At 39.3% G+C, this 25,015-nt stretch overlaps 2 protein-coding genes and 2 long non-coding RNA genes across 4 annotated transcripts; all 4 read left to right on the top strand.

Moving 5' to 3' along the window:
* The first annotated feature begins 1,103 nt into the window (after window positions 1-1,103).
* Window positions 1,104-4,210, top strand: LOC140539727 (cation channel sperm-associated protein 4-like). Its single transcript, XM_072662489.1, has 11 exons — window positions 1,104-1,387; window positions 1,537-1,626; window positions 1,831-1,971; window positions 2,180-2,281; window positions 2,391-2,479; window positions 2,649-2,778; window positions 2,920-3,056; window positions 3,262-3,400; window positions 3,570-3,772; window positions 3,898-3,998; window positions 4,179-4,210. The coding sequence occupies exons 1-11, from the start codon at window positions 1,289-1,291 to the stop codon at window positions 4,208-4,210; spliced, it is 1,263 nt and encodes a 420-aa protein (XP_072518590.1). The 5' UTR covers window positions 1,104-1,288.
* A 59-nt stretch (window positions 4,211-4,269) lies between these two features.
* On the top strand, window positions 4,270-7,328 carry LOC140539227 (uncharacterized). The gene is made up of 2 exons (XR_011977821.1): window positions 4,270-6,255; window positions 6,469-7,328. It is a non-coding gene; the product is annotated as an uncharacterized lncRNA (long non-coding RNA).
* Window positions 7,329-10,941: 3,613 nt separating this feature from the next.
* On the top strand, window positions 10,942-13,879 carry LOC140539726 (cation channel sperm-associated protein 4-like). The gene is made up of 10 exons (XM_072662488.1): window positions 10,942-11,185; window positions 11,335-11,424; window positions 11,629-11,769; window positions 11,978-12,079; window positions 12,189-12,277; window positions 12,447-12,576; window positions 12,718-12,854; window positions 13,060-13,198; window positions 13,368-13,570; window positions 13,696-13,879. Exons 1-10 carry the CDS (start codon window positions 11,090-11,092, stop codon window positions 13,877-13,879), a joined length of 1,311 nt encoding a protein of 436 aa, XP_072518589.1. The 5' UTR covers window positions 10,942-11,089.
* A 180-nt stretch (window positions 13,880-14,059) lies between these two features.
* On the top strand, window positions 14,060-17,816 carry LOC140539818 (uncharacterized). The gene is made up of 2 exons (XR_011977845.1): window positions 14,060-16,052; window positions 16,266-17,816. It is a non-coding gene; the product is annotated as an uncharacterized lncRNA (long non-coding RNA).
* Window positions 17,817-25,015: the final 7,199 nt, after the last annotated feature.

Genomic DNA, 25,015 nt, shown 5'->3' with positions numbered 1-25,015 from the left:
TGGAAGTAAATTAGGCATCAAGTACTGATGCACATAGTTAAAATCTACAAACCCTTTATCTGTATATAAGCAGTGTTGAACAGACTGTGTTTCTGCTCTCTACCACAGTATTCACTCAACACTGCACATTCACACTGCTCTCATAATGACTAGAAAACACACACAGGTAGAGCTTTCTTACTCTTAACAGTGGAGCTCTTTCCTTTAGACAAACTGCAGATGAAGCCTGAGTGTGCTGAGGACACTGTCCTACACCATGAGAAGACTCTTGGACACTGGAGAAATATGAAGAGGTCTGGTAGAGGAAGATACAAGTGTGACAGGTGAATGGCAATGAAAAAAAAAGTTGGTGCTAATATTGTAAAATATGAAAAGCAGATTTGCCTGGTCCAAAAAAAAACAGGTGGTCTAAAACTTTTGACTGGTCATGTATATGTATTATTTCAATGAACAATAATAATAATAATATGAATAATATGAACTTCATTGATAATATCAATGTGGGTCAGATTGTAGGCTTTACAATATATCTTATAATTAAAAACAATGAAAGATTTTTCATTTTTAATTGCAATTATTATTTATTAATTAATTATTATTAATTATTTTTATTTTTTTAATTAAAATTTTAAACACAAATCAAATTTTTCTTTAGACATTTTTCACAGTTTTTTTACAGAAGCTGCAGAAAAGTTTATTTACTTATTTACAAGCTCTGTATTTCCTTCAGGTGATGCTAATCTGTAATATCACAATACTGATAGTCTATCGAACACAACCTGAACCTTTATTATTCATCAATAGTCATTATTGCTCTTTAAAGTTGAGCTAAATTGTCTGTTAATACAAATTCAGAATGACTTCAGTTACGAGTGAAACACTTCCAGAAATAAGGGGGTTGCTTTAATCAACCGGAAGTTGATCCTCCATGTTTACAGTTGTCAGTGAACTGCCTATAAATATAAGTATATCTATAAAAATATTCAGTTCTAATAATTCTAATATTTTAATCTTCATTTTTATTGATCAGTGATCACTAGATAATATCATATATCAATATTCTGTCCATTTACAATCACTTAGTATTCAGATCAACGACATGTGATCAGTCCTCGTGACCCAACTAGACTAGCATATGTCGCTAACTAGCGGATGCGCTCGTCGGCTGGGTGACGTTTGATGGTGGAACGTTTATGACGTCATAGAGAGAGAGGTTCGATTCCATGGTAACGAACAGAGCGGCGGAACGTTTAAGGAGCAGACAGCAGCTGATCGAGTCTCAGAAGAGATGAGCGATCAGCAGAAGAAGAAGAAGGAGGAAGAAAGAGAGGAGAAAGCCCTTCTGTCTCCAAGCAGACAGAACCAGAAGAACCTCGCCATGCTCAAGGTGGACCAGGGTCTTTTTTACCTGTTCTCTTCAACTTCTCCATTTACCTGTTCTTTCAGGTTCTTTCCAGAGCTTTTGGTGAATAGATTCTGTGTAAGATGTGTGTATGGATATAGAGTCTAAATGAATGTCTGTCTTTTTTGGGGCAGAAAACATCTGAAACCTCTGTGGAACCACAGTCCATGATGGAGGAAGTGGAGGAACCAGGAGAGGGCTTCATGGAGCTGCTCCACGAAAATGTAAGAAAGACAAAGGAGTTTCACTTCAGTAATGAACTATAAGGAGTCAGTGGATTTAATCCAGCATGTCCTGAGATGTGGAATTGCTCTATTATAAATCCTGAGATCTTTAGAGGACCAGCTCTGGCTCTTCACTGGGCCTTTGAGTCCTGACCAAAAGTTCTGAGATGTTAATAATGCTCTCTCTTCCCTTCTCACATGTAGACTGAGTACAACATTGGAAACTACATCACTGCAATGTCCCAGTATATTGTGGAGCACCCCGTTGTCCAGTTCCTCATCCTGGTCATTGCTCTGTTGAACTGCATCATCATCAGCGTCCAGACCAACTCGAGGATTGCCAAGGTGAGAACCCTAAAGCTTGAAGTCACCAGATATTTTCAGACAGTCCGATCATGTTCCTTCTCCCACTGACTGACTAACTCTACAGCACAGCTCTGTGCTTCTGTCAGTGTGTTTTGTAGGACAGGTGATATTTCTGGGACTTGTGTTTGAGGGTACTTTCAGAAACACTGTATATTAAACTCCACTCTCTTTCTGACTGTAATTTCAGGACCATGAGACTGCATTCCTGATCTGGGAGCGGATCATCTTCCCCGTTTTCATTTCAGAGATTGCTCTCAAGTTCACCTACGGCTTCAGGATTTTCTGGATGGTACTGTTTTTTCTCAAAATGTTTACTCCTATTAATCCATATTTTCCTTGTAGAAGTTTGCTGTGTCTCATCAAGTCTTATTTGATCGTTATTTCTTCTGTATCTGCAGAGTGGGTGGAATGTCCTGGATCTCTTGGTCAGTCTGGGTCTGATGGCGGGGTACAGATTCTTGCCCCCAAGCCAAAATAGGATCATCAGGTGAGGAAAATTACAGTGACGTGTTCCCACATTTTAAAATCTCATCAGGTTTTTCATCTAGATCAGTGTTCCTCATAAGAGGATGGAAAAGAGGAGAGTGATGGTGTATCTGTTCAGACCAATTTGTAACTGTTCAATATTTGTGCTTCTTTCTTTTCTCCTTTTCCAGAATGCTGCGACTCTTTCGGAGTGTCAGGCTGTTTGCTTTTTCCGAGGGATTTTCCAGAGCTCTCAACAGCATCACCCGTTCCATGTCTGCACTGCTGAACATCTTCATCCTCATCATGTGCTTCATGGTGGTATGTGCTCTCCCACGATTCGTATTTGTATGATAAAATCTCAGAAACGATCCAAATGATAAGGTCTCTGTACTTGTGTCTTGTTCATGGTGAAATACTGTACGCTGTGTCTGAACGGCTCTGTTATTGATTGTGCTCTAGATGTTTGGCCTGTGTGGAGTGATGCTGTTTGGGGATGATGTCCCATCTGCTTTTGGAGACTTCCCTACAGCCCTGTACACTCTCTTCATCTGCATCACCCAGAATGGCTGGTTTAAGATCTACTATGGATTTAAGGGGTAAGCAGCTCTTGTCTGGATCTCTGACTTTAACTAAATGAGTAAAAGTGTCAGTTCTGAAACAGAACACTAGGTGAACATATGTGAGGGCAGTAAACCTCAGTGTACGTCCATCTGTTTTGGCACGTTTGTATTTGGTGAAGATTCATATTTTATAGCCGCTCTACTGACAGTTTTGTCTAATTTAATATTCTGTCCATTTCAGTGTGGATGAAGCTCTTCGCTATGCTGCGTTGATGTACTTCTTCATATTCATCTTCAGCTGTGGGTTCATCTTCCTGAACTTTTTTAGTTCTGTGATTATCACCAATCAGGAACTAGCTGTGGAAACAGATTCCACTAAGGTAAGCCTGCTTTACATCCTACCTTCACCTCCTGAGAACAACAGTGTGCAAATACCCAGTTTAACCCCCTACTTAAAGATATTCTAGCTGAACATATTAATATTGCCTGCATGTAAGTCATTATCGTCCTCTTATTTTATTCCATCTGAATCTTCTGTCCCAATAACAGTCAGAAGAAGATGAATCCAGGAAAGAACTGATCCATGTGGATGAAGTGGTTGCAAAAACCAGCATGACCCAGCGCCAGACACCGTGGCACGACAGCTGCCTGACGAACCTGACTCTGGAAAACTTTGAAAATCTGGTCCTGTTAAGAGAAGCCATTGACAGGAATGAGAAAGAGTTCCAGGAGATTCATCAGAAGTTGATGAAGTAAGACTCAACAGCACAGCTGATAAACACCTTAATTTACTTTCAGTCTGTCAACGGCTATTATGAAAAGGTCCGCCTGGACCGTAGAATGATGCACTGCTCTGACTGTAAATGTGTTCATCCAGGATTGTGGATGTGGTCCGAAACCTGCCCATCAATAAAGAGCGGGAGCTCCAGGCCCAGAGGGAGAAAGAGATGGCCACCACCTTGACGGACAACTTGTTGGGTGATGACATCGCCTCTGGCCAGGCTGGAGATATTCTGTCCACTTTCATCGCTCTGGAAGAGGTGAAGAAATACTGTTACTGAGCACAAACACTTGAAGCACTGTAATCAGATGAGAAGTGTATCTTGTTCCTCTAGAAATAAGACTTCTATTTACTCTGAGCTTTCTTCTCTGTTTCAGGCCAACCTTCTGGATTCACGGACAACAACTGACGTGTTTGGTGAAGGTTTGGTGCAGGAAGGGATTCGCAGGCTGGCCAGAGAAGCTGTGACCGATTCCCTGTTACACAGCAAGTCTTCAGTAATGTCCGTGACCCATAGTAATTAAGTCATGCTGAAGCATTGACTATTGATTATTGGTGGGATGTTATTGGACTTCTGTGCTAGTCATGGTTTGTCCAACAAACAGCACGTTCGAACACAAGGTTGCTCATTAGTGTACTTGGTACAAGAGCACCTTGGGTCAGAGGTAAGTTATCGACATTGAGGTCTTGTCGTCTGACCTGTGGCCGTGTGTTCGGATGCATTGGTAAAGAGAGGTGCTGAGCTGTGAGCTGATCACCATCTGATGAGTTGAATCAGGTGGCAGCTAAACCTGCCAGACGAACCTGACAGGCCCAAACGAGTAGTCTGTGTCTGCCAGGGAAAGCTGGCAGAGGACTCTGATTTTCATCTCCGAACTCTCATCTCCAAGGGAGCTTCTCACATGTTCTGGAAGAGGTTGGAGACATGGATTCAGTAAGGACCTTGTTGAAGACCTCAGTTGTGGAAGCTACTGTTCATAGCTGTTGCCAAAACCTTGTCTGTGCCTGTTATGATGGCAACCAAAGAACCTGTTGGTGAACACCAGCGGTGAAGGAGGCTGTCAAGCGGAAGAAGGAGAATCGGGGCACTCTTGATTCCGCTGATTGGCACAGACAAGTAAAAAAGGTAGCAGCTTTGGCAGTGGCAGAAACGAAATCCAGGGCATGTGAGGAGTCTGTAGAGTTAATGGAGGCTGATTTTCTTTTTGTCTTTAAAGATGTTCTGGAACAGGCTCCAACAACTCAGAAGGGGGAGGAGGGACATTGCCCAAACTGTGCTCAATAAGGGTGATGAAGCTCTGAACTCAGCTGAGGATATTGTTGGGCACCAGAAGGAACACTTTGAGAAGCTCCTAAACCCGAGGAACATGCCTTCTACCCTGAAGATTGAGCTGGAGATTTCCAGGGAGTCAGGATCCGACTCTGGCCAAAGTCACTGATGTAGTGGAAAAGATTCACAGTGACAAGGCACCTAGAGTGGATGAGATTCACCTGGAATTGATGAAAGCTCTTGCATAGACCTCGGAAAGCTCTCAATTTACCAGCTGATCTACATCCCCACCTTGGTCACGGATACAAGCGGCTGAAATTAGGTTTCTCCGTGAGGTGGCTGGGCTCGTTCTTTAAGAGAGAATGATGTGCTTTGTTATCCGGGAGAGTCTCAGAGTAGAGCCGCTGCTCCTTCTCATTGAGAGGAGCCAGCTAAGGTTGTTGGGGCATCTGATATGGATGTCCCCCCAGTCGCCTCCTGTTGGAGATGTACCGGGCACAACTAGCTGGGAGGAGACCCCGAGGTAAACCCTGGACTTGCTGGAGGTATTATATCTCCTGGCTGGCCTGGGAGCGCCTTGGGGTGCTGGAGACAGGGATGCCTGGGTTTCTGTGCTTCCCCCATTGCCACTGCGGCCCTGAGCTGAATGAAGTGGATAAGAGTAGGAGAACTTACGATGAGGCATTCCACAACATCTTCTGGGTGAAACTGATTGTCAGGTAACATTAGGAAAAGGCCAGCGGTAAGATGAGGTAAGTTTGTGTTTGTTTATTTCTCTTGGCTCTGGTTTAAACTCCTGAAGCCGTGTTTGAATCAGATGGAGATGTTTAATGATCTTTTTGGAGTCAGATTTTTTATACAAAGCTGTTCTGGTTATATCTTTCAGGATGAAGATCTGAAGACCACTAGTGCCATGGAGATATCAGCTGCTTGAGACCTGGTTTATTAATTTGTAACTGGTTTTGATCAGAGGAGGATGGGTCTCCCCTTGTGAGTCTTGGTTCCTCCCAAGGTTTCTTCCTCCAGCTTTGAGGGAGTTTTTCCTTGCCACTGTCGCCTTTGGCTTGCTCACTGGGGTTTTTATTTTCTATATTTTGTTTCTTTTTACTTTTTTTCTTTCTGTACTTTTATTTGTTCTTTTTTAAACTGGTGTCTCTGGAAAATGACCTTCAATCAAAGAACTGGTAAGTAATACTTTTGACATTTGAAAGAAATCTGTATTTTATTCTGAAATACTAAGAAATAGCCAGTTGTTCATGTTGTCAGGAAATTGAAAAGAGCCTGGTAAACTAATTACAGACCAGTGGGTCTAAAATGATCACTGATAGCAGCTGTATTGAGCTCAACGTTTGTTCATTAATGTTGTGTGTCTTTATTTTATGCCCTGTTATAAACAGAAGGACAGAGGTGGACATCTGGCAGCTGGTGTGACAGATGAAGATCATAGAGAGAGAGAGAGAGACGCAGCAGAAAGATGATGGTGATCAGTTGATGGAGAGAGGTTGAGCAGGCGAGGATGGAAGGAGAAATTGGGGGATTTGATCTGGTGGAAAGAAGATTATTGTTCAATAAACAGTAAAAAGAAAACAAATACAAAACCTCGTCATTACTGCACTTTGTGAGAAAGATGGGAAGTAACGTTAACAGCTAACGTTTTAAAGAGGGTCAGATATTGTGTTATGTGCTAAATATGAGATAAATGGTCATAAATGTAATAAACTGCATTGTGGACAGATCACTTAGCTACTGAAGTTATAATCAAACTGAAATTTGACTGAAATGCTGAATAACGTGAAGCTACTTCAGAGAAGAGGCTATGAAGCTAGCACTAGCTAGCTAACTTAATGCTAGCTATGTGGATCGTTCCAGGTCAGCTTGGTGAAACTACTTACTGAAATGTTTTATTAATGAGAAAATTAGGAGAGGTATTTGATGAACTTGTCTCTCAGTAGATGATGAGTTATCACTAATGTTATATTAATTGGGGTTTGGGTGTTTTGTCATTAATTTAATGTAGTGTTTATCTTCTACAGTCTCACTCTGTGTAGGGTTTGTACAGCAGGGCTTGGCTCTGCTCTCTTGTCTGCACTCGTATTAACGGCCTGTGCTCCACCCGGCTGCCTCGCCAGTGTCTCATAATTGTCCATTTGTGTGAATTTGAAGCTGAAGAATAAAGGATTAAAGATGTGGGAGAGAAAGAAAAGAGTAAAAACACCTTAAATGTGTTAAAACTACAAATAAACCCTTAATACATTAACTTCTTCTGTTGATTTTTGATTTTCTGGCCTTTAAAATATGCCGTCACTTCTCAAAATAACTTCATCACTTTAATGCTTTGTGTAGACCCACATTATATAAATTATTTTTATGTAATTTACATAAATCAAATGTTGTCCCTCCTCCTTTATCCGGGCTTGGGACCGGCAGAGTGTCCTGTTCTCTTTATTGTGGTTAGTTTGGAGGTGAGGGAGGGAGACTGGAAAACTAGCTTTCTACAAAAACTTACAGTGCCTTTATAATGTATTCATGGATATTTTCCCTTTTCATTGCTATAATAAATTGAATCAGGGTCATATTTGAATGTCAATGAATTAAACAAGTGATTACATAAATCTTCACCCCCATTTAAAGGGACTGACCTGCTTCAACACAGGTCCAGCGGGCGACTGGTGCTAGTAGTCCCACAGGTAGTGAAATGAAGATCACCTGAGTGCAGTGAATGTGTCTCAAGTGATTGTAGTATAAAGACAGTCTGGAAGCTCCAGTCACTGGTTAATCAGTATTCCTGCCTACAAATGAAGACACCATGAAGACTAAAGAGAGAACACTCCACACAGCTCCGAGAAATGGTTATTGTAGAGTGTGAGTCAGGGAATGGAGACAAAACAGTTTCCAAGTCACTGAACTTCACCTGGAGTTCTGTTAAATCCATCATTCAGAAATGGAATATGACACGTGTAAATCTGCCTAGAGCCGGCCAGTCATGGGTGTCTTGGTGGCCTTCCTCTCTAGCCTCCTCCTTGCTCGGTCACTCAGTTTGTGAGGACAGCCCTGCTCTAGAGAGATTCACGTGTTCCATATTCCTTCCATTTCTTCATTTAATTTCATTTCTTTTGTAAATTATTGTGATGAAAAAGTAAAATGATGTTGACCATGACTCCATTTATAAAAGCAATAAAAGGGGAAACCATCCAACGGACTGAAGACTTTCATAGGCGCTGTAGGTCGTATATCACCTCCACATAAACAAGGGCACTATAGACTCCTGTACCGTAAATCATCTGCAAACTGGTAAATCTGGTCTCTTCATTTCACTGTAATATAGACAGACTATTCTCACAGGTCTCAGGTCAGTACCAGTAATTACCGTTCACAGTTCCTCACTTCCTGTTCTGTTTGAGTATTTAAGCTTCATCCAAAACTCTTTTCTAACATCCAGCAAAACAAACACTGATCTTACATTCAAGATTTTCTTTGATCTCTGTTTATTCTTTATGTAACTTTGTGTAATTAAATCTGACATATGAAAATATTTAAACCTGTACAAGCCTTCATTTTCTATCTTTCCTCTTTCTTACAGTGTCAGAACTGTCTGTATTTCAATGTAAAGGTAAATATTCAGCAGTTCCTGATTGTCACTCTCTGGCCTACCTGTGATTAGTAGCTTAATGAGTTGAGATGTGGACAGATAATAATTTTAACACACTGAATTTATGCAGTATAACATTTATTTTTATTAAATAAGCAGGCATTACACGTGGGATTCACTTTAATATGGCTACAATGTAAGTTTCAGTCTTTACCAAAAACCTGCAGATCAGTGCCCTCTACTGGTCACGTGTCAGACATTCTTGATTAAAATTTCAATAAATATTTCTTTATTTTATGTATGTTGTGCACTTATTCTCTCCAGACACAGAACAGTTCAAACAGATCACTGAAAGCCCAATACTGACATGAGCATGTCCGTAAGTGTAAACGTCCCGCCACGACTATTTCCTAAAGCTTGTAACTTAAGAAGCTCTCAGATGAATGAAACCAGAGTCAAACTGACCCACAGTTCTTCTTCTGTCCGTCCGTGGCCTGTGTAGACCTCGAGCAAGGAAAGCGTGGTGATTGGCAGGGGAATCTGAAAATGAATGGCATACAAATCTATCAGTTTGATTCAGCAGAGCCTGATTTGTGAAAACTGGGTGTATCTGAATGATTTATACAGTTCTGCTCACATTGTCTTGTGTAATAAGTTTTTGGGGCAAATCTAGAACATTCATGAATATTACTTTAATAACTGATCATGTATTAATAAAAGCAGACACAAATTCCATAAATTAAGGTAAAGGTGCTTGTATTTGTCACTGTACACTGCACAGCGAAATGTGTCCTCCGCATTTAACCCATCTGTGGTAGTGAACACACACTCACACACTAGTGAACTAGGGGCAGTGAGTACACACACACACACACACACACACACACACACACACACACCCAGAGAGGTGGGCAGCCAACTCCAGCGCCCAGGGAGCAGAGAGGGTAAAGGGCCTTGCTCAAGGGCCCAACATTGGCAGCTTGCCAAGCCCGGGTATCGAACCCACAACCCTGTTATTGATAGCCGCTCTAACCGCTGAGCCACCACTGCCTCTTTTTTATTTCACAGCTGTGTTTCTGTCAGAACTTTATTCATGTTTTAGCACCAAAAAGATGAAGATTTGAAGGATGTGTCTTAAACAGCTTTTACAACATACATTAAGTTTCACTTGGCCGTTTCTGATTTGTGATAGCAACCGCTCACTGAATCCATGTTCAATCAACTGTCCACCTATAGCTCAGATCTTAGTCTGGAGGACAGCTGTACATCTGCTTTGGAGGCTGTAAACCAAAAGGCAAGCCTTGGGACACTGATTTGCATATTAATGAATAGTTGTAAATGAATGAAAGATTAGAATCAGATGTGAGACAGATGAGAGATAAAGCACAATAAAGGTGAATAGGATAAGACCCCCAGTACTGAATATAGAGATCACTGGTAGCAGCTTACAAAACACTTAATTCCCCTTCCTTTAGAGGACTGAAAAATCGAATTAGCATTTAATAAACGTCCCTTACCCCATAAGCAGTCAATCCCCCAGACATGTTTGATATCTGAAGCTGCTTATTATGAGGGGAATATAATGATAACAGTGTAAAATATAAATATAAAAGTTTTTGTATATTTTGTAACTTTTATTGATGTAAATTTCCAAAAAAATATTGATGAAAATATCAGTGTGTTTGATGTGGAACAGACTGTAACATATCTTACAATTATAAATCAATGAAATTTTTAGTTTATGGATTTTCCTCTTTTTCATTTTTAAACACATCGTTGATAAAATTTTTCTTTAGACATTTTTCACAGTTTTTTTACAGAAGCTGCAGAAAAGTTTATTTACTTATTTACAAGCTCTGTATTTCCTTCAGGTGATGCTAATCTGTAATATCACAATACTGATAGTCTATTGAACACAACCTGAACCTTTATTATTCATCAATAGTCATTATTGTTCTTTAAAGTTGAGCTAAATTGTCTGTTAATACAAATTCAGAATGACTTCAGTTACGAGTGAAACACTTCCAGAAATAAGGGGGTTGCTTTAATCAACCGGAAGTTGATCCTCCATGTTTACAGTTGTCAGTGAACCTCCTATAAATATAAGTATATCTATAAAAATATTCAGTTCTAATAATTCTAATATTTTAATCTTCATTTTTATTGATCAGTGACCACTAGATAATATCATATATCAATATTCTGTCCATTTACAATCACTTAGTATTCAGATCAACGACATGTGATCAGTCCTCGTGACCCAACTAGACGAGCATATGTCGCTAACTAGCGGATGCGCTCGTCGGCTGGGTGACGTTTGATGGTGGAACGTTTATGACGTCATAGAGAGAGAGGTTCGATTCCATGGTAACGAACAGAGCGGCGGAACGTTTAAGGAGCAGACAGCAGCTGATCGAGTCTCAGAAGAGATGAGCGATCAGCAGAAGAAGAAGGAGGAAGAAAGAGAGGAGAAAGCCCTTCTGTCTCCAAGCAGACAGAACCAGAAGAACCTCGCCATGCTCAAGGTGGACCAGGGTCTTTTTTACCTGTTCTCTTCAACTTCTCCATTTACCTGTTCTTTCAGGTTCTTTCCAGAGCTTTTGGTGAATAGATTCTGTGTAAGATGTGTGTATGGATATAGAGTCTAAATGAATGTCTGTCTTTTTTGGGGCAGAAAACATCTGAAACCTCTTTGGAACCACAGTCCATGATGGAGGAAGTGGAGGAACCAGGAGAGGGCTTCATGGAGCTGCTCCACGAAAATGTAAGAAAGACAAAGGAGTTTCACTTCAGTAATGAACTATAAGGAGTCAGTGGATTTAATCCATCATGTCCTGAGATGTGGAATTGCTCTATTATAAATCCTGAGATCTTTAGAGGACCAGCTCTGGCTCTTCACTGGGCCTTTGAGTCCTGACCAAAAGTTCTCAGATGTTAATAATGCTCTCTCTTCTCTTCTCACATGTAGACTGAGTACAACATTGGAAACTACATCACTGCAATGTCCCAGTATATTGTGGAGCACCCCGTTGTCCAGTTCCTCATCCTGGTCATTGCTCTGTTGAACTGCATCATCATCAGCGTCCAGACCAACTCGAGGATTGCCAAGGTGAGAACCCTAAAGCTTGAAGTCACCAGATATTTTCAGACAGTCCGATCATGTTCCTTCTCCCACTGACTGACTAGCCCTACAGCACAGCTCTGTGCTTCTGTCAGTGTGTTTTGTAGGACAGGTGATGTTTCTGGGACTTGTGTTTGAGGGTACTTTCAGAAACACTGTATATTAAACTCCACTCTCTTTCTGACTGTAATTTCAGGACCATGAGACTGCATTCCTGATCTGGGAGCGGATCATCTTCCCCGTTTTCATTTCAGAGATTGCTCTCAAGTTCACCTACGGCTTCAGGATTTTCTGGATGGTACTGTTTTTTCTTAAAATGTTTACTCCTATTAATCCATATTTTCCTCGTAGAAGATTGCTGTGTCTCATCAAGTCTCATTTGATCATTATTTCTTCTGTATCTGCAGAGTGGGTGGAATGTCCTGGATCTCTTGGTCAGTCTGGGTCTGATGGCGGGGTACAGATTCTTGCCCCCAAGCCAAAATAGGATCATCAGGTGAGGAAAATTACAGTGACGTGTTCCCACATTTTAAAATCTCATCAGGTTTTTCATCTAGATCAGTGTTCCTCATAAGAGGATGGAAAAGAGGAGAGTGATGGTGTATCTGTTCAGACCAATTTGTAACTGTTCAATATTTGTGCTTCTTTCTTTTCTCCTTTTCCAGAATGCTGCGACTCTTTCGGAGTGTCAGGCTGTTTGCTTTTTCCGAGGGATTTTCCAGAGCACTCAACAGCATCACCCGTTCCATGTCTGCACTGCTGAACATCTTCATCCTCATCATGTGCTTCATGGTGGTATGTGCTCTCCCACGATTCGTATTTGTATGATAAAATCTCAGAAACGATCCAAATGATAAGGTCTCTGTACTTGTGTCTTGTTCATGGTGAAATACTGTACGCTGTGTCTGAACGGCTCTGTTATTGATTGTGCTCTAGATGTTTGGCCTGTGTGGAGTGATGCTGTTTGGGGATGATGTCCCATCTGCTTTTGGAGACTTCCCTACAGCCCTGTACACTCTCTTCATCTGCATCACACAGAATGGCTGGTTTAAGATCTACTATGGTTTTAAGGGGTAAGCAGCTCTTGTCTGGATCTCTGACTTTAACTAAATGAGTAAAAGTGTCAGTTCTGAAACAGAACACTAGGTGAACATATGTGAGGGCAGTAAACCTCAGTGTACGTCCATCTGTTTAGTCACGTTTGTATTTGGTGAAGATTCATATTTTATAGCCGCTCTACTGACAGTTTTGTCTAATTTAATATTCTGTCCATTTCAGTGTGGATGAAGCTCTTCGCTATGCTGCGTTGATGTACTTCTTCATATTCATCTTCAGCTGTGGGTTCATCTTCCTGAACTTTTTTAGTTCTGTGATTATCACCAATCAGGAACTAGCTGTGGAAACAGATTCCACTAAGGTAAGCCTGCTTTACATCCTACCTTCACCTCCTGAGAACAACAGTGTGCAAATACCCAGTTTAACCCCCTACTTAAAGATATTCTAGCTGAACATATTAATATTGCCTGCATGTAAGTCATTATCGTCCTCTTATTTTATTCCATCTGAATCTTCTGTCCCAATAACAGTCAGAAGAAGATGAATCCAGGAAAGAACTGATCCATGTGGATGAAGTGGTTGCAAAAACCAGCATGACCCAGCGCCAGACACCGTGGCACGACAGCTGCCTGACGAACCTGACTCTGGAAAACTTTGAAAATCTGGTCCTGTTAAGAGAAGCCATTGACAGGAATGAGAAAGAGTTCCAGGAGATTCATCAGAAGCTTCAGAAGTAAGACTCAACAGCACAGCTGATAAACACCTTAATTTACTTTCAGTCTGGCAACGGCTATTATGAAAAGGTCCGCCTGGACCGTAGAATGATGCACTGCTCTGACTGTAAATGTGTTCATCCAGGATTGTGGATGAGGTCCGAAACCTGCCTATCAATAAAGAGCGGGAGCTCCAGGCCCAGAGGGAGAAAGAGATGGCCACCACCTTGACGGACAACTTGTTGGGTGATGACATCGCCTCTGGCCAGGCTGGAGATATTCTGTCCACTTTCATCGCTCTGGAAGAGGTAAGGAAATACAATTACTGAGCACAAACACTTGAAGCACTGTAATCAGATGAGAAGTGTATCTTGTTCCTCTAGAAATAAGACTTCTATTTACTCTGAGCTTTCTTCTCTGTTTCAGGCCAACCTTCTGGATTCACGGACAACAACTGACGTGTTTGGTGAAGGTTTGGTGCAGGAAGGGATTCGCAGGCTGGCCAGAGAAGCTGTGACCGATTCCCTGTTACACAGCAAGTCTTCAGTAATGTCCGTGACCCATAGTAATTAAGTCATGCTGAAGCATTGACTATTGATTATTGGTGGGATGTTATTGGATTTCTGTGCTAGTCACGGTTTGTCCAACAAACAGCACGTTCGAACACAAGGTTGCTCATTAGTGTACTTGGTACAAGAGCACCTTGGGTCAGAGGTAAGTTATCGACATTGAGGTCTTGTCGTCTGACCTGTGGCCGTGTGTTCGGATGCATTGGCAAAGAGAGGTGCTGAGCTGTGAGCTGATCACCATCTGATGAGTTGCATCAGGTGGCAGCTAAACCTGCCAGACGAACCTGACAGGCCCAAACGAGTAGTCTGTGTCTGCCAGGGAAATCTGGCAGAGGACTCTGATTTTCATCTCCGAACTCTTATCTCCAAGGGAGCTTCTCACATGTTCTGGAGGAGGTTGGAGACATGGATTCAGTAAGGACCTTGTTGAAGACCTCAGTTGTGGAAGCTACTGTTCATAGCTGTTGCCAAAACCTTGTCTGTGCCTGTTATGATGGCAACCAAAGAACCTGTTGGTGAACACCAGCGGTGAGGGAGGCTGTCAAGCGGAAGAAGGAGAATCGGGGCACTCTTGATTCCGCTGATTGGCACAGACAAGTAAAAAAGGTAGCAGCTTTGACAGTGGCAGAAACGAAATCCAGGGCATGTGAGGAGTCTGTAGAGTTAATGGAGGCTGATTTTCAGGTGTCTTTAAAGATGTTCTGGAAAAGGCTCCAACAACTCAGAAGGGGGAGGAGGGACATTGCCCAAACTGTGCTCAATAAGGGTGATGAAGCTCTGAACTCAGCTGAGGATATTGTTGGGCACCAGAAGGAACACTTTGAGAAGCTCCTAAACCTGAGGAACATGCCTTCTACCCTGAAGATTGAGCTGGAGATTTCCAGGGAGTCAGGATCCGACTCTGGCCAAAGTCACTGATGTAGTGGAAAAGATTCACAGTGACAAGGCACCTAGAGTGGATGAGATTCACCTGGAATTGATGAAAGCTCTTGCATAGACCTCGGAAAGCTCTCAATTTACCAGCTGATCTACATCCCCACCTTGGTCACGGATACAAGCGGCTGAAATTAGGTTTCTCCGTGAGGTGGCTGGGCTCGTTCTTTAAGAGAGAATGATGTGCTTTGTTATCCGGGAGAGTCTCAGAGTAGAGCCGCTGCTCCTTCTCATTGAGAGGACCCAGCTAAGGTTGTTGGGGCATCTGATATGGATGTCCCCCCAGTCGCCTCCTGTTGGAGATGTACCGGGCACAACCAGCTGGGAGGAGACCCCGAGGTAAACCCTGGACTTGCTGGAGGTATTATATCTCCTGGCTGGCCTGGGAGCGCCTTGGGATGCTGGAGACAGGGATGCCTGGGTTTCTGTGCTTCCCCCATTGCCACTGCGGCCCTGAGCTGAATGAAGTGGATAAGAATAGGAGAACTTACGATGAGGCATTCCACAACATCTTCTGGGTGAAACTGATTGTCAGGTAACATTAGGAAAAGGCCAGCGGTAAGATGAGGTAAGTTTGTGTTTGTTTATTTCTCTTGGCTCTGGTTTAAACTCCTGCAGCCGTGTTTGAATCAGATGGAGATGTTTAATGATCTTTTTGGAGTCAGATTTTTGATACAAAGCTGTTCTGGTGATTTCTTTCAGGTTAAAGATCTGAAGACCACTAATGCCATGGAGATATCAGCTGCTTGAGACCTGGTTTATTAATTTGTAACTGGTTTTGATCAGAGGAGGATGGGTCTCCCCTTGTGAGTCTTGGTTCCTCCCAAGGTTTCTTCCTCCAGCTTTGAGGGAGTTTTTCCTTGCCACTGTCGTCTTTGGCTTGCTCACTGGGGTTTTTATTTTCTATATTTTGTTTCTTTTTACTTTTTTTCGTTCTGTACTTTTATTTGTTCTTTTTTAAACTGGTGTCTCTGGAAAATGACCTTCAATCAAAGAACTGGTAAGTAATACTTTTGACATTTGAAAGAAATCTGTATTTTATTCTGAAATATTAAGAAATAGCCAGTTGTTCATGTTGTCAGGAAATTGAAAAGAGCCTGGTAAACTAATTACAGACCAGTGGGTCTAAAATGATCACTGATAGCAGCTGTATGGAGCTCAACATTTGTTCATTAATGTTGTGTGTCTTTATTTTATGCCCTGTTATAAACAGGAGGACAGAGGTGGACATCTGGCAGCTGGTGTGAAAGATGAAGATCATAGCGAGAGAGAGAGAGAGAGAGACGCAGCAGAAAGATGATGGTGATCAGTTGATGGAGAGAGGTTGAGCAGGCGAGGATGGAAAGAGAAGGGCGAGGAAGGAGAAATTAGAGGAATTTGGTGTAAAGAAGAGAATAGTTAAAATAAACAGTGAAAAGAAAAAACTACAAAGCCTCGTCATTACTGCACTCTGTGAGAAAGCTGGAAAGTGGAGTGTGTGTAAATATGCAGGGTAGTTTTCTGACAGGATTAAGCCGTTTATTCTGCTCTGTACAATACTTGTCTTCACGTGTAAGTATTGTTAAATATGAAATGTGTTTTACTTATATAACATTTTAACTTAAATAACAGTGCTGTCTAGTTTGCATAACTTGATGGTGTCAGATATCTGTAAAACAACTACCTTGTTGCTAAGTAGTAAGTTGGCTTCGAATCTGGATCTGAAGACCACTAGTGCCATGGAGATATCAGCTGCTTGAGACCTGGTTTATTAATTTCTAACTGGTTTTGATCAGAGGAGGATGGGTCTCCCCTTGTGAGTCTTGAGTAAAATACTCTTACGAAATAATCTTTGGATCTGGTCATGGTGATCTTCTTCACCACTCACTTTAACCATCATGAGCAAACCAGACTTCAACGTCTGAGGACAGACTCCTCCAGAATAATCCTCTCTAACCATGTTTTAATCATCTGCAGCTGATCTTCTGCACCTGACTCTGATTTTACACATTTAAAGTTGTAATAAATGTTGGGGCTTATAACTTTTACCCTCGAATTACGTACTGTTTAAATATTAATACGCTTTAGTATTTATTTTATTATTGATTGATTTATTTTTTTTATATTATTATTTTAGAGTGTACTTGGTTGGCAGTTATGACAAACAACCTTTGGATTGTTGGATGTAACCTGCATTGTTACAACACACTACCTACAGCAAAATCAACTGTGAACGAGCCACTGGGTGGCAGTAATGACACAGAGGTTTTGTATGTAATGCAATACTGTGTTTTATAAACAGTATTTTGAATATATCTGATCTAATTTACATAAAATGATAAAAGTGTTTCAGAATGGTGCAGGTGGTGGATGGTGACATAAAGCCTTTGAATTTGGGTAATTTTCCTGGACTAATTTAAATAGATCTATTCAAATCAAATCAAAAATCTAATTTTATTTGTCACATACATAGTCATACACAGTATAACTTGCAGTGAAATGCTTTTTTGACAGTCTGCCCACATCAAGCTATACAATAAAAATCTACATTGAAACTTAACTAAACCTTAACTTAATGAAGTAAAGTGCAAAAGTGCAAAAGAAAAATAGAATAAAAATGATGAAAATAAAAATAGAATAAGTTACATTTAAGTTAAAGAATAAAATATAAAAATATGAAAATATAGAAATAAGCAAAAAATAAATACATATATATATACAGAGATGAAATAGTGCGTGTCTGTGTGTGTGTATATATATATATATATATATATATATATATATACATACATACATACATATACATATGTACATATTTATCTGTATGTGAGTGTATGTGTGAGTTAAAAAGAAATATTTTCATTTTGTCCGTAGTGTGTTTTCCGTGAGCCATGGTTGTGTATTGTAGTGAGTGAGGGTCCAGTTTGTGTATGTAGATACTTTGATTTAGTGATTTTATTCCCTTTTCCTCTCCTTTAAATTAGGGGTTGAATGTAAAGGAGCTGAAATGCAACAGAACGTCAAAAATAAGAGCTGAATGTGCTGCATTGCACCAACAGGTGGTGTAGCACCATTTACAAGTAAACGTGTTGTAATGCAAGATAAAATGCTATTGCTATTTATTTTTGAACAATATTTCGATTATATCTGAAATCCAAAGGCAGAAATTGCATTTGAACCAAAATCCAATGGCATGCCAGCCTCTCTCTCTCTCGCTCTCTCTCTCTCTCTCTCTCTCTCTCTATATATATATATATATACATATATTTAGATATATTAGTGATGACAATCTATTAAAAAGTTTAATGGCGTTATTCACAACAATATTCGGAGTTATATTAGTTCTGATTAATCATGAGAATGTTTGGGTTGGAGAACAAATAAATGTAATAAACTGTCCAGATAAATGCCTTTTTTGTTTTTCTTATTTCTCAGTGTAGTTTAGAGACCTTTAGCCTTCGAAGACGACGAAGCTCAGAAGCTTTAATAGAGAAAAACCTTTTAAGAAATGAATGGATGATCAGGTTAAAAGGTTAACGTGGTAAAGTTTGCAAATTAATCGATTAACTGATTTCATTATTTCATATCTCAGTGCAGAGAAAGCCAATATTCCTGCTACAGTAAATTGCTTCCCTGCAGCGCCCTCTAGTGTTGCCCTTTAGGAAGACAACCTAAATATATATATATATATATATATATATATATATATATATATATATCAAGCTTGCATTCAGACAACTGATCTGAACATCAGAGCTTTTTACACATTAAACTTAAGATGCACACGCAACCAAATACTAAGAAATTCTAAAATTCATGTAAATATTTCCAACACTCCACTTGTCACTTAAATCATCGTATGCTAGTGTTTTTATTGAGTAATTGGTAATGAATAAGAAATGCAAGCAAATTAGGATCATTTTCTGCAGATATTAGTGAACCAAGGCTTAGTTCATTAGTTACTTAGCTGTTTGTCAGACAACAGATATCTTGTTGTTCACAATGTCCTGCTTAAAGGAGTGAATCGGGCTTATAGGACGAGCAGGCAATGCTCTTAACCATAAACGTCTTTATTTCTGGGTAAAAACACTGCCTGCTTGTCCTAAGAGCCGGACTCAGCACTTTAAGCAGGACACTGGTTCTGTAGTCGAGGTTCTGCAGGCATTAGGCTGGAGACATGAATGGCCTGTTGTTGCGAGGTTTTAATTTTGATATTTAAGATTTTAAATTGTAATCATGTTTAAGATCCTTTAACAAATGATCTGGTCTGAGAGTCAGCTGCAGTATTGGGCTTTGTTAAAGACCTGTTTTGTAACTATTGAGGACTTGTAAGTGTGAGTTCTCCCATGCCGGGAGAGTCTGCAGATGAACCTAGACTGATTTACAGATACTCCAATGGTAATCATTTGATGATTGACAGACTTTATGTTTTTTATTAAACTGTACTTCTTCTAAACTTCTTCTTCTTCTTCTTATTATTATTATTATTAGTAGTAATGACACAGAGGTTTTGTATGTAATGCAATACTGTGTTTCATAAACAGTATTTTGAATATATCTGATCTAATTTACATAAAATGATAAAAGTGTTTCAGAATGGTGCAGGTGGTGGATGGTGACATAAAGCCTTTGAATTTGGGTAATTTTCCTGGACTAATTTAAATAGATCTATTCCCTTTTCCTCTCCTTTAAATTAGGGGTTGAATGTAAAGGAGCTGAAATGCAACAGAACGTCAAAAATAAGAGCTGAATGTGCTGCATTGCACCAACAGGTGGTGTAGCACCATTTACAAGTAAACGTGTTGTAATGCAAGATAAAATGCTATTGCTATTTATTTTTGAACAATATTTGTTTAATATGTTTAAGATCCTTTAACAAATGATCTGGTCTGAGAGTCAGCTGCAGTATTGGGCTTTGTTAAAGACCTGTTTTGTAACTATTGAGGACTTGTAAGTGTGAGTTCTCCCATGCCGGGAGAGTCTGCAGATGAACCTAGACTGATTTACAGATACTCCAATGGTAATCATTTGATGATTGACAGACTTTATGTTTTTTATTAAACTGTACTTCTTCTAAACTTCTTCTTCTTCTTCTTCTTCTTATTATTATTATTATTAATAATAATAATAATAATAATATAATTTTAAAACAAACAAGTGTGTATATATATAAATATATTTTTTTAAATATATAAATTCTAAATATATTTTTTCAGAATGTTTTTTAAATGTTATGAATGCATTCTGAATTTCGCTGCTGTCCAGTGAAAACCATGTTTCCTTGGCGGTGTTTAGTTTTCTCCATGGTTTGAACCCTGTAGCTGCTTCTGTACACTGTGTGAATAATTCTGGAAGAATAGACCAATAGAAATGCTCTAAATTATCACAGTTAAGGACGTCTGTGCCTTCTTCTGTAAAAAGTCACCATTTTGACAAAACGTGTTTTTCATTACAATACAGTGACAATATACAATATTTGGACAAAAGTATTGGGACACCTGCTCTTTCATTGCTTCTTCAGAAATCAAAGCTATTTAAAAGAGTTTAACCTGCTTTTGTTGGAGTAACTGTCTCTACTGTCCAGGGAAAAAGGCATTTTACTAGATTTTGGAGCAGCATTGCTGTGAGGATTTGTTTGTATTTAGCAACTTTAGGCATGGTGCCAATATGTTCATGTTCATCTGCTCCAGATAGTCCTATTCTTTTGGCAGTACTTATCTACAGGGACTAGACAAGCTGTGTCTGTGTGTGTGTGTGCATTTGTACATCTGTGTCAGCAATGGGTGCAACTTGAAGTCGCTAAATGCATTTATTAGAAGGGGTGTCCACAAATATTTGGACATGAGTGTAGTCTGATTGTGTTGTTTTATTCTGCTTGTTCTTTCTGGGTAAAGCAGTTTCAGCCTCATGTTTATGTGGTAATAGTGCTTTATTATATAACTTTTGTAATTCTGCATCAGCTGGTAAAACTTTAGGTTGTGATGGACTGCAAGTTTCAGTCTGGGTTTTTTTGCCCCTGCTATTTTTTCAGCCACAAACGTTCCACTAATAAACTCGCCCTTCCTTTGTCTTTTTCTCATGTAAAACAAAAGATAAACATGTTGAAGGGGTCAAAACTTCTCATGAAATAACACACGAGTTAGTTAACGTCAGTGCTTCTGTGTTTATTTGTGTTTGTGACTGTTTTAGTTGGAGTGAGGAAGCAGCGGGTGAGAGACAGGTGCAATAAAAACAGTGCAGCTTTCACAACAGACACACCTCTGTCTGCTATGTGTGGTTGTGACCCACTGCAATGTAAACACACACACACACACTCACAAAGAGCAGGATCTGCAATGCACTAATTAGTGTCTGGACAGAGAGTGTGTGTAGCACTTGATTACTAGTCTTAGGCTGACTAGACTGGTAAGGCAGTGTTAGTGTTAGAGGGCAGCGGAGCATAAAACATAAAATATGAATAAATAAAAGTGTCTGTATGATAGAATTAGGAGCCAATGAGCCAAATGACACAAACTGAGTAATAGGAATTAATTGAAGTTCGACTGAATCAAATAATTTTAGTAATGCATTCTGTTATAATACATCTATGGAATTATAGTATAATATTATCTCATTATAATATACTTACAGAATACCTTTTAGAATATATGTATATTTAAAATATATTGAAAAAACAATTAAAATTCACTCTTAGTACTACAATAGCTTTTACAATACATGTAGATTTATGTATCTAGTATATTTATTATATATCTGCAGAATACTTTAGAATACAATTTTTTTTAAATAATATTCAAAATGCACTCTAAATACTTCTAAAATACTTCAAAAAATACATTTCTACAATATAGCTACAGAAAACATTAAAATACTCTCTATATACTCCCAGAATAGTTTTTAGAATGTATGTATAATATATTCAAAATAATGTTAGAATATATTTAGTATACACTTAAAATATTTTCAGTTTAATATAACATAATATTTTTTGAAAATATTTGGAATACAATCAAAATTCACTCAAAATACTTCTAGAATACTGATTAGAACACATTTCAAATATAATATAATATTCAAATTACTTTTAAAATACATTAAACATTTTTGACCCTAATTTTTGTATTTAGCATTTTTTTCATGTCTTTTTATGTTATAGATTTTTTTTTATAATTACTGATTGTGTAAAGCTGCTTTGTGACAACAGTTGTAAAAAGCACTACACAAATAAACCTGATTTGATTTGATTTGATATTCAGAATGAATTCAAGATCTACTCTAAATACTTATGGAATACCTTTTTTCTGGAATGATCTGTAGCAGATTTAGAATTTTTAATTTGTATTTACAATACATTTAACATATTTCCACTTAATATTACCAATAATACTTAAAATGTTTTCTGCATATATTTATAATATATTTAGAATATTTAGAGTATATTAATTTTACTTTCAAAATACATTTAGAAATTTCTATTTAGTTTTTTTCTTTTTTTTTTTTTTTTACATTAGAATACATTAGAATACATTGATAATAAATTCAGAATACATTCAGAACAGGCTGTATATACTACCAGAATACTAGAATACTATAATAATAATAATACTATAGAATAGAATAGATTCATTAAATATTCAGAATAATAATAGAATATATCTACTATAGCTTTACAGTACATTCAATATACCTTCAAAATTTTTCAAAATACATTTTTAATATATTAAGACTATAAAAATACTCTCTAAATGCTACTTTTGATCCGTTCAAAATACTGCACTAGAAAGAAAGTTTGTTTTGGCTGTGTGAAAGGCATCTCATTCCTTCCTGCACCGCCGGCCAGCTAATCACAACATGACTTTTAGAAGTGTATTTGTTATTCCTTGGTTGGTGTGAATTATATTATATTTATTCATTTCATTATTTGTTTTTGTTTGCCTAAAAGCAGAGTAGGGGTAAGCTATTTTTTGTTTATGTGTTTTTCCCTGTTTATGGTAGAGAGGGAGACCGGGAGAACCTTGTATTTTGGGTTGCTTTTATTTTGGTAGTTAAGTTTGGGTTTATATCAGTTAGAATTTTGGGTTATTTTGGGCTTTAACTTACCCCTAAAGTTATCTTTCTGCTTGAAGAAAAAAAAAATGTAGGTTTGTATTTCTGTTTTGTGGAAATTCTTCTTTTTTTCTGAAGGCGGGGCGGGAGGAAGGGGTGTCGAAACGTCTAGGCTTGGTTTATCCAGCCGTGACAGTGATGGTAAAGGCCAGGGTGTTGATGGAGTCGTTCACAAGCCTGATAGCTCATGTGTAGAAACTGTGTGTGAGTCTAGTTGTCGTAGACCTCACACCCCTGTAGCTTTTGCCTGACGGTAGAAGTGTAAAGAGGCTGTGTTTGGGGTGTATACTGTTCTTGATGATGCTCTCCCAATAGCCCTAATGTGGTAAGTGTAAAGTACCCAGAGGATATGGGGAGAGGACAACAAACACCTCACGGAGGACTGAGACCAGAAGCATGACTGAACCCACAACCCCAGGGCAAGCATTCAGCAACAAGACCATTAGTGAGGTCAAGATGTCATATTCAGAGGTCATGTTGGATGATCACCACCCAACAACTCATTCCAAAAGTACTGAATGAAGAACCATCCATCATTCCAGAGAACACAGTTCCACTAGCCCATGGCTCAATGCTGGGGGGCTTTATATCCCTCTAGCCCACTCCTGCCATTAGGCATGGTGTCAACAGGTTCATATTTATCTGCTCCAGAGAGTCCTATTCTATTGACAGTACACCCCCTGCCCACAACTGAAAGTGTCTACAATGGGCACACATGCATCAGAACCAGACCTTTACATCACTTAAATGGCTAGGTTTGTGTGAACATCTAGGGTTTGGGGCTGATTTTCTGCAGCAGGGCCTGGCAAACTCTCCATCATCCAAACGGCTATCAATGACTATTTGTATCATACAATATACAGGGTGCTTGAGAAAAATGTTAAACAATGTGTCCAAAAACTGAAGCTTGAGTGAAGGTGGACCAGGCAACATGACAATGACCCAAAAACATTCCAGTACATCCATCAAGGAAGGGCTTGCAAGAAATTCCTCAAATGTCACACAGCTGAAAGAATTCTGTATGGAGGAGTGGGAAAAACATCAACGTCCAGTTGGTCAAATACCTTGGAGTGACTATCTCTCAGGACCTGTCATGGAGTTGCCACATCAACACCATAACGAAGAAGGCTCGTCAGCGCCTATACCACCTGAGACGACTGAGGGACTTCAGACTGCCCTCCAAGGTACTAAGATCCTTCTACTCCTGCACCATCGAGAGCATCCTCACGGGGAACATCACAGTCTGGTTTGGGAACAGCACCAAGCAGGACAGGCAAGTGCTACGACGAGTGAGACGTTCAGCAGAGCGAATCACTAGGATGGAGTTTCCTGACCTGCAGTCCATCTACAAGAAGCGGTGTTGGACCAAGGCCAAGAAGATTGTGAAGGACCCCAGTCATCCCAACAATGGACTGTTTTCTCTGTTGCCCTCGGGGAAACGCTTAAGAACCCTGAAGGCTAACACAGAGAGAATGAGGAGGAGCTTCTTGCCACAAGCCATCCGTGCCCTGAATGGGGACAGGGACTAGGACACTAAATTAAAGTATCTACATACACAAACCGGACCCCTCACTCACTACAATACACAACCATGGCTCACGGAAAACACACTATGGACAATAACGAAAATATTTCTTTTAACTCACATATACACTCACATACAGATAAATATGTACATATGTATACATATATATATATATATATACACACACACACAGACACGCACTATTTCATCTGTGTATATATATTTGTATATTTGTATTTTGTATTTTTTTTGCTTATATTTCTATATTTTCATATTTTTATATATACTACTTTATATATACTAAGTATTATATACTTAAATGTAACTTATTCTATTTTTTTTTTTTTTTTTCT

The sequence above is a fragment of the Salminus brasiliensis genome, chromosome 18 (assembly GCF_030463535.1).
Source record: "Salminus brasiliensis chromosome 18, fSalBra1.hap2, whole genome shotgun sequence".
NCBI lineage: Eukaryota > Metazoa > Chordata > Actinopteri > Characiformes > Bryconidae > Salminus > Salminus brasiliensis.
Note: the sequence above shows the minus strand (reverse complement) of the source record. Positions and strands in the feature narration are given on the sequence as shown.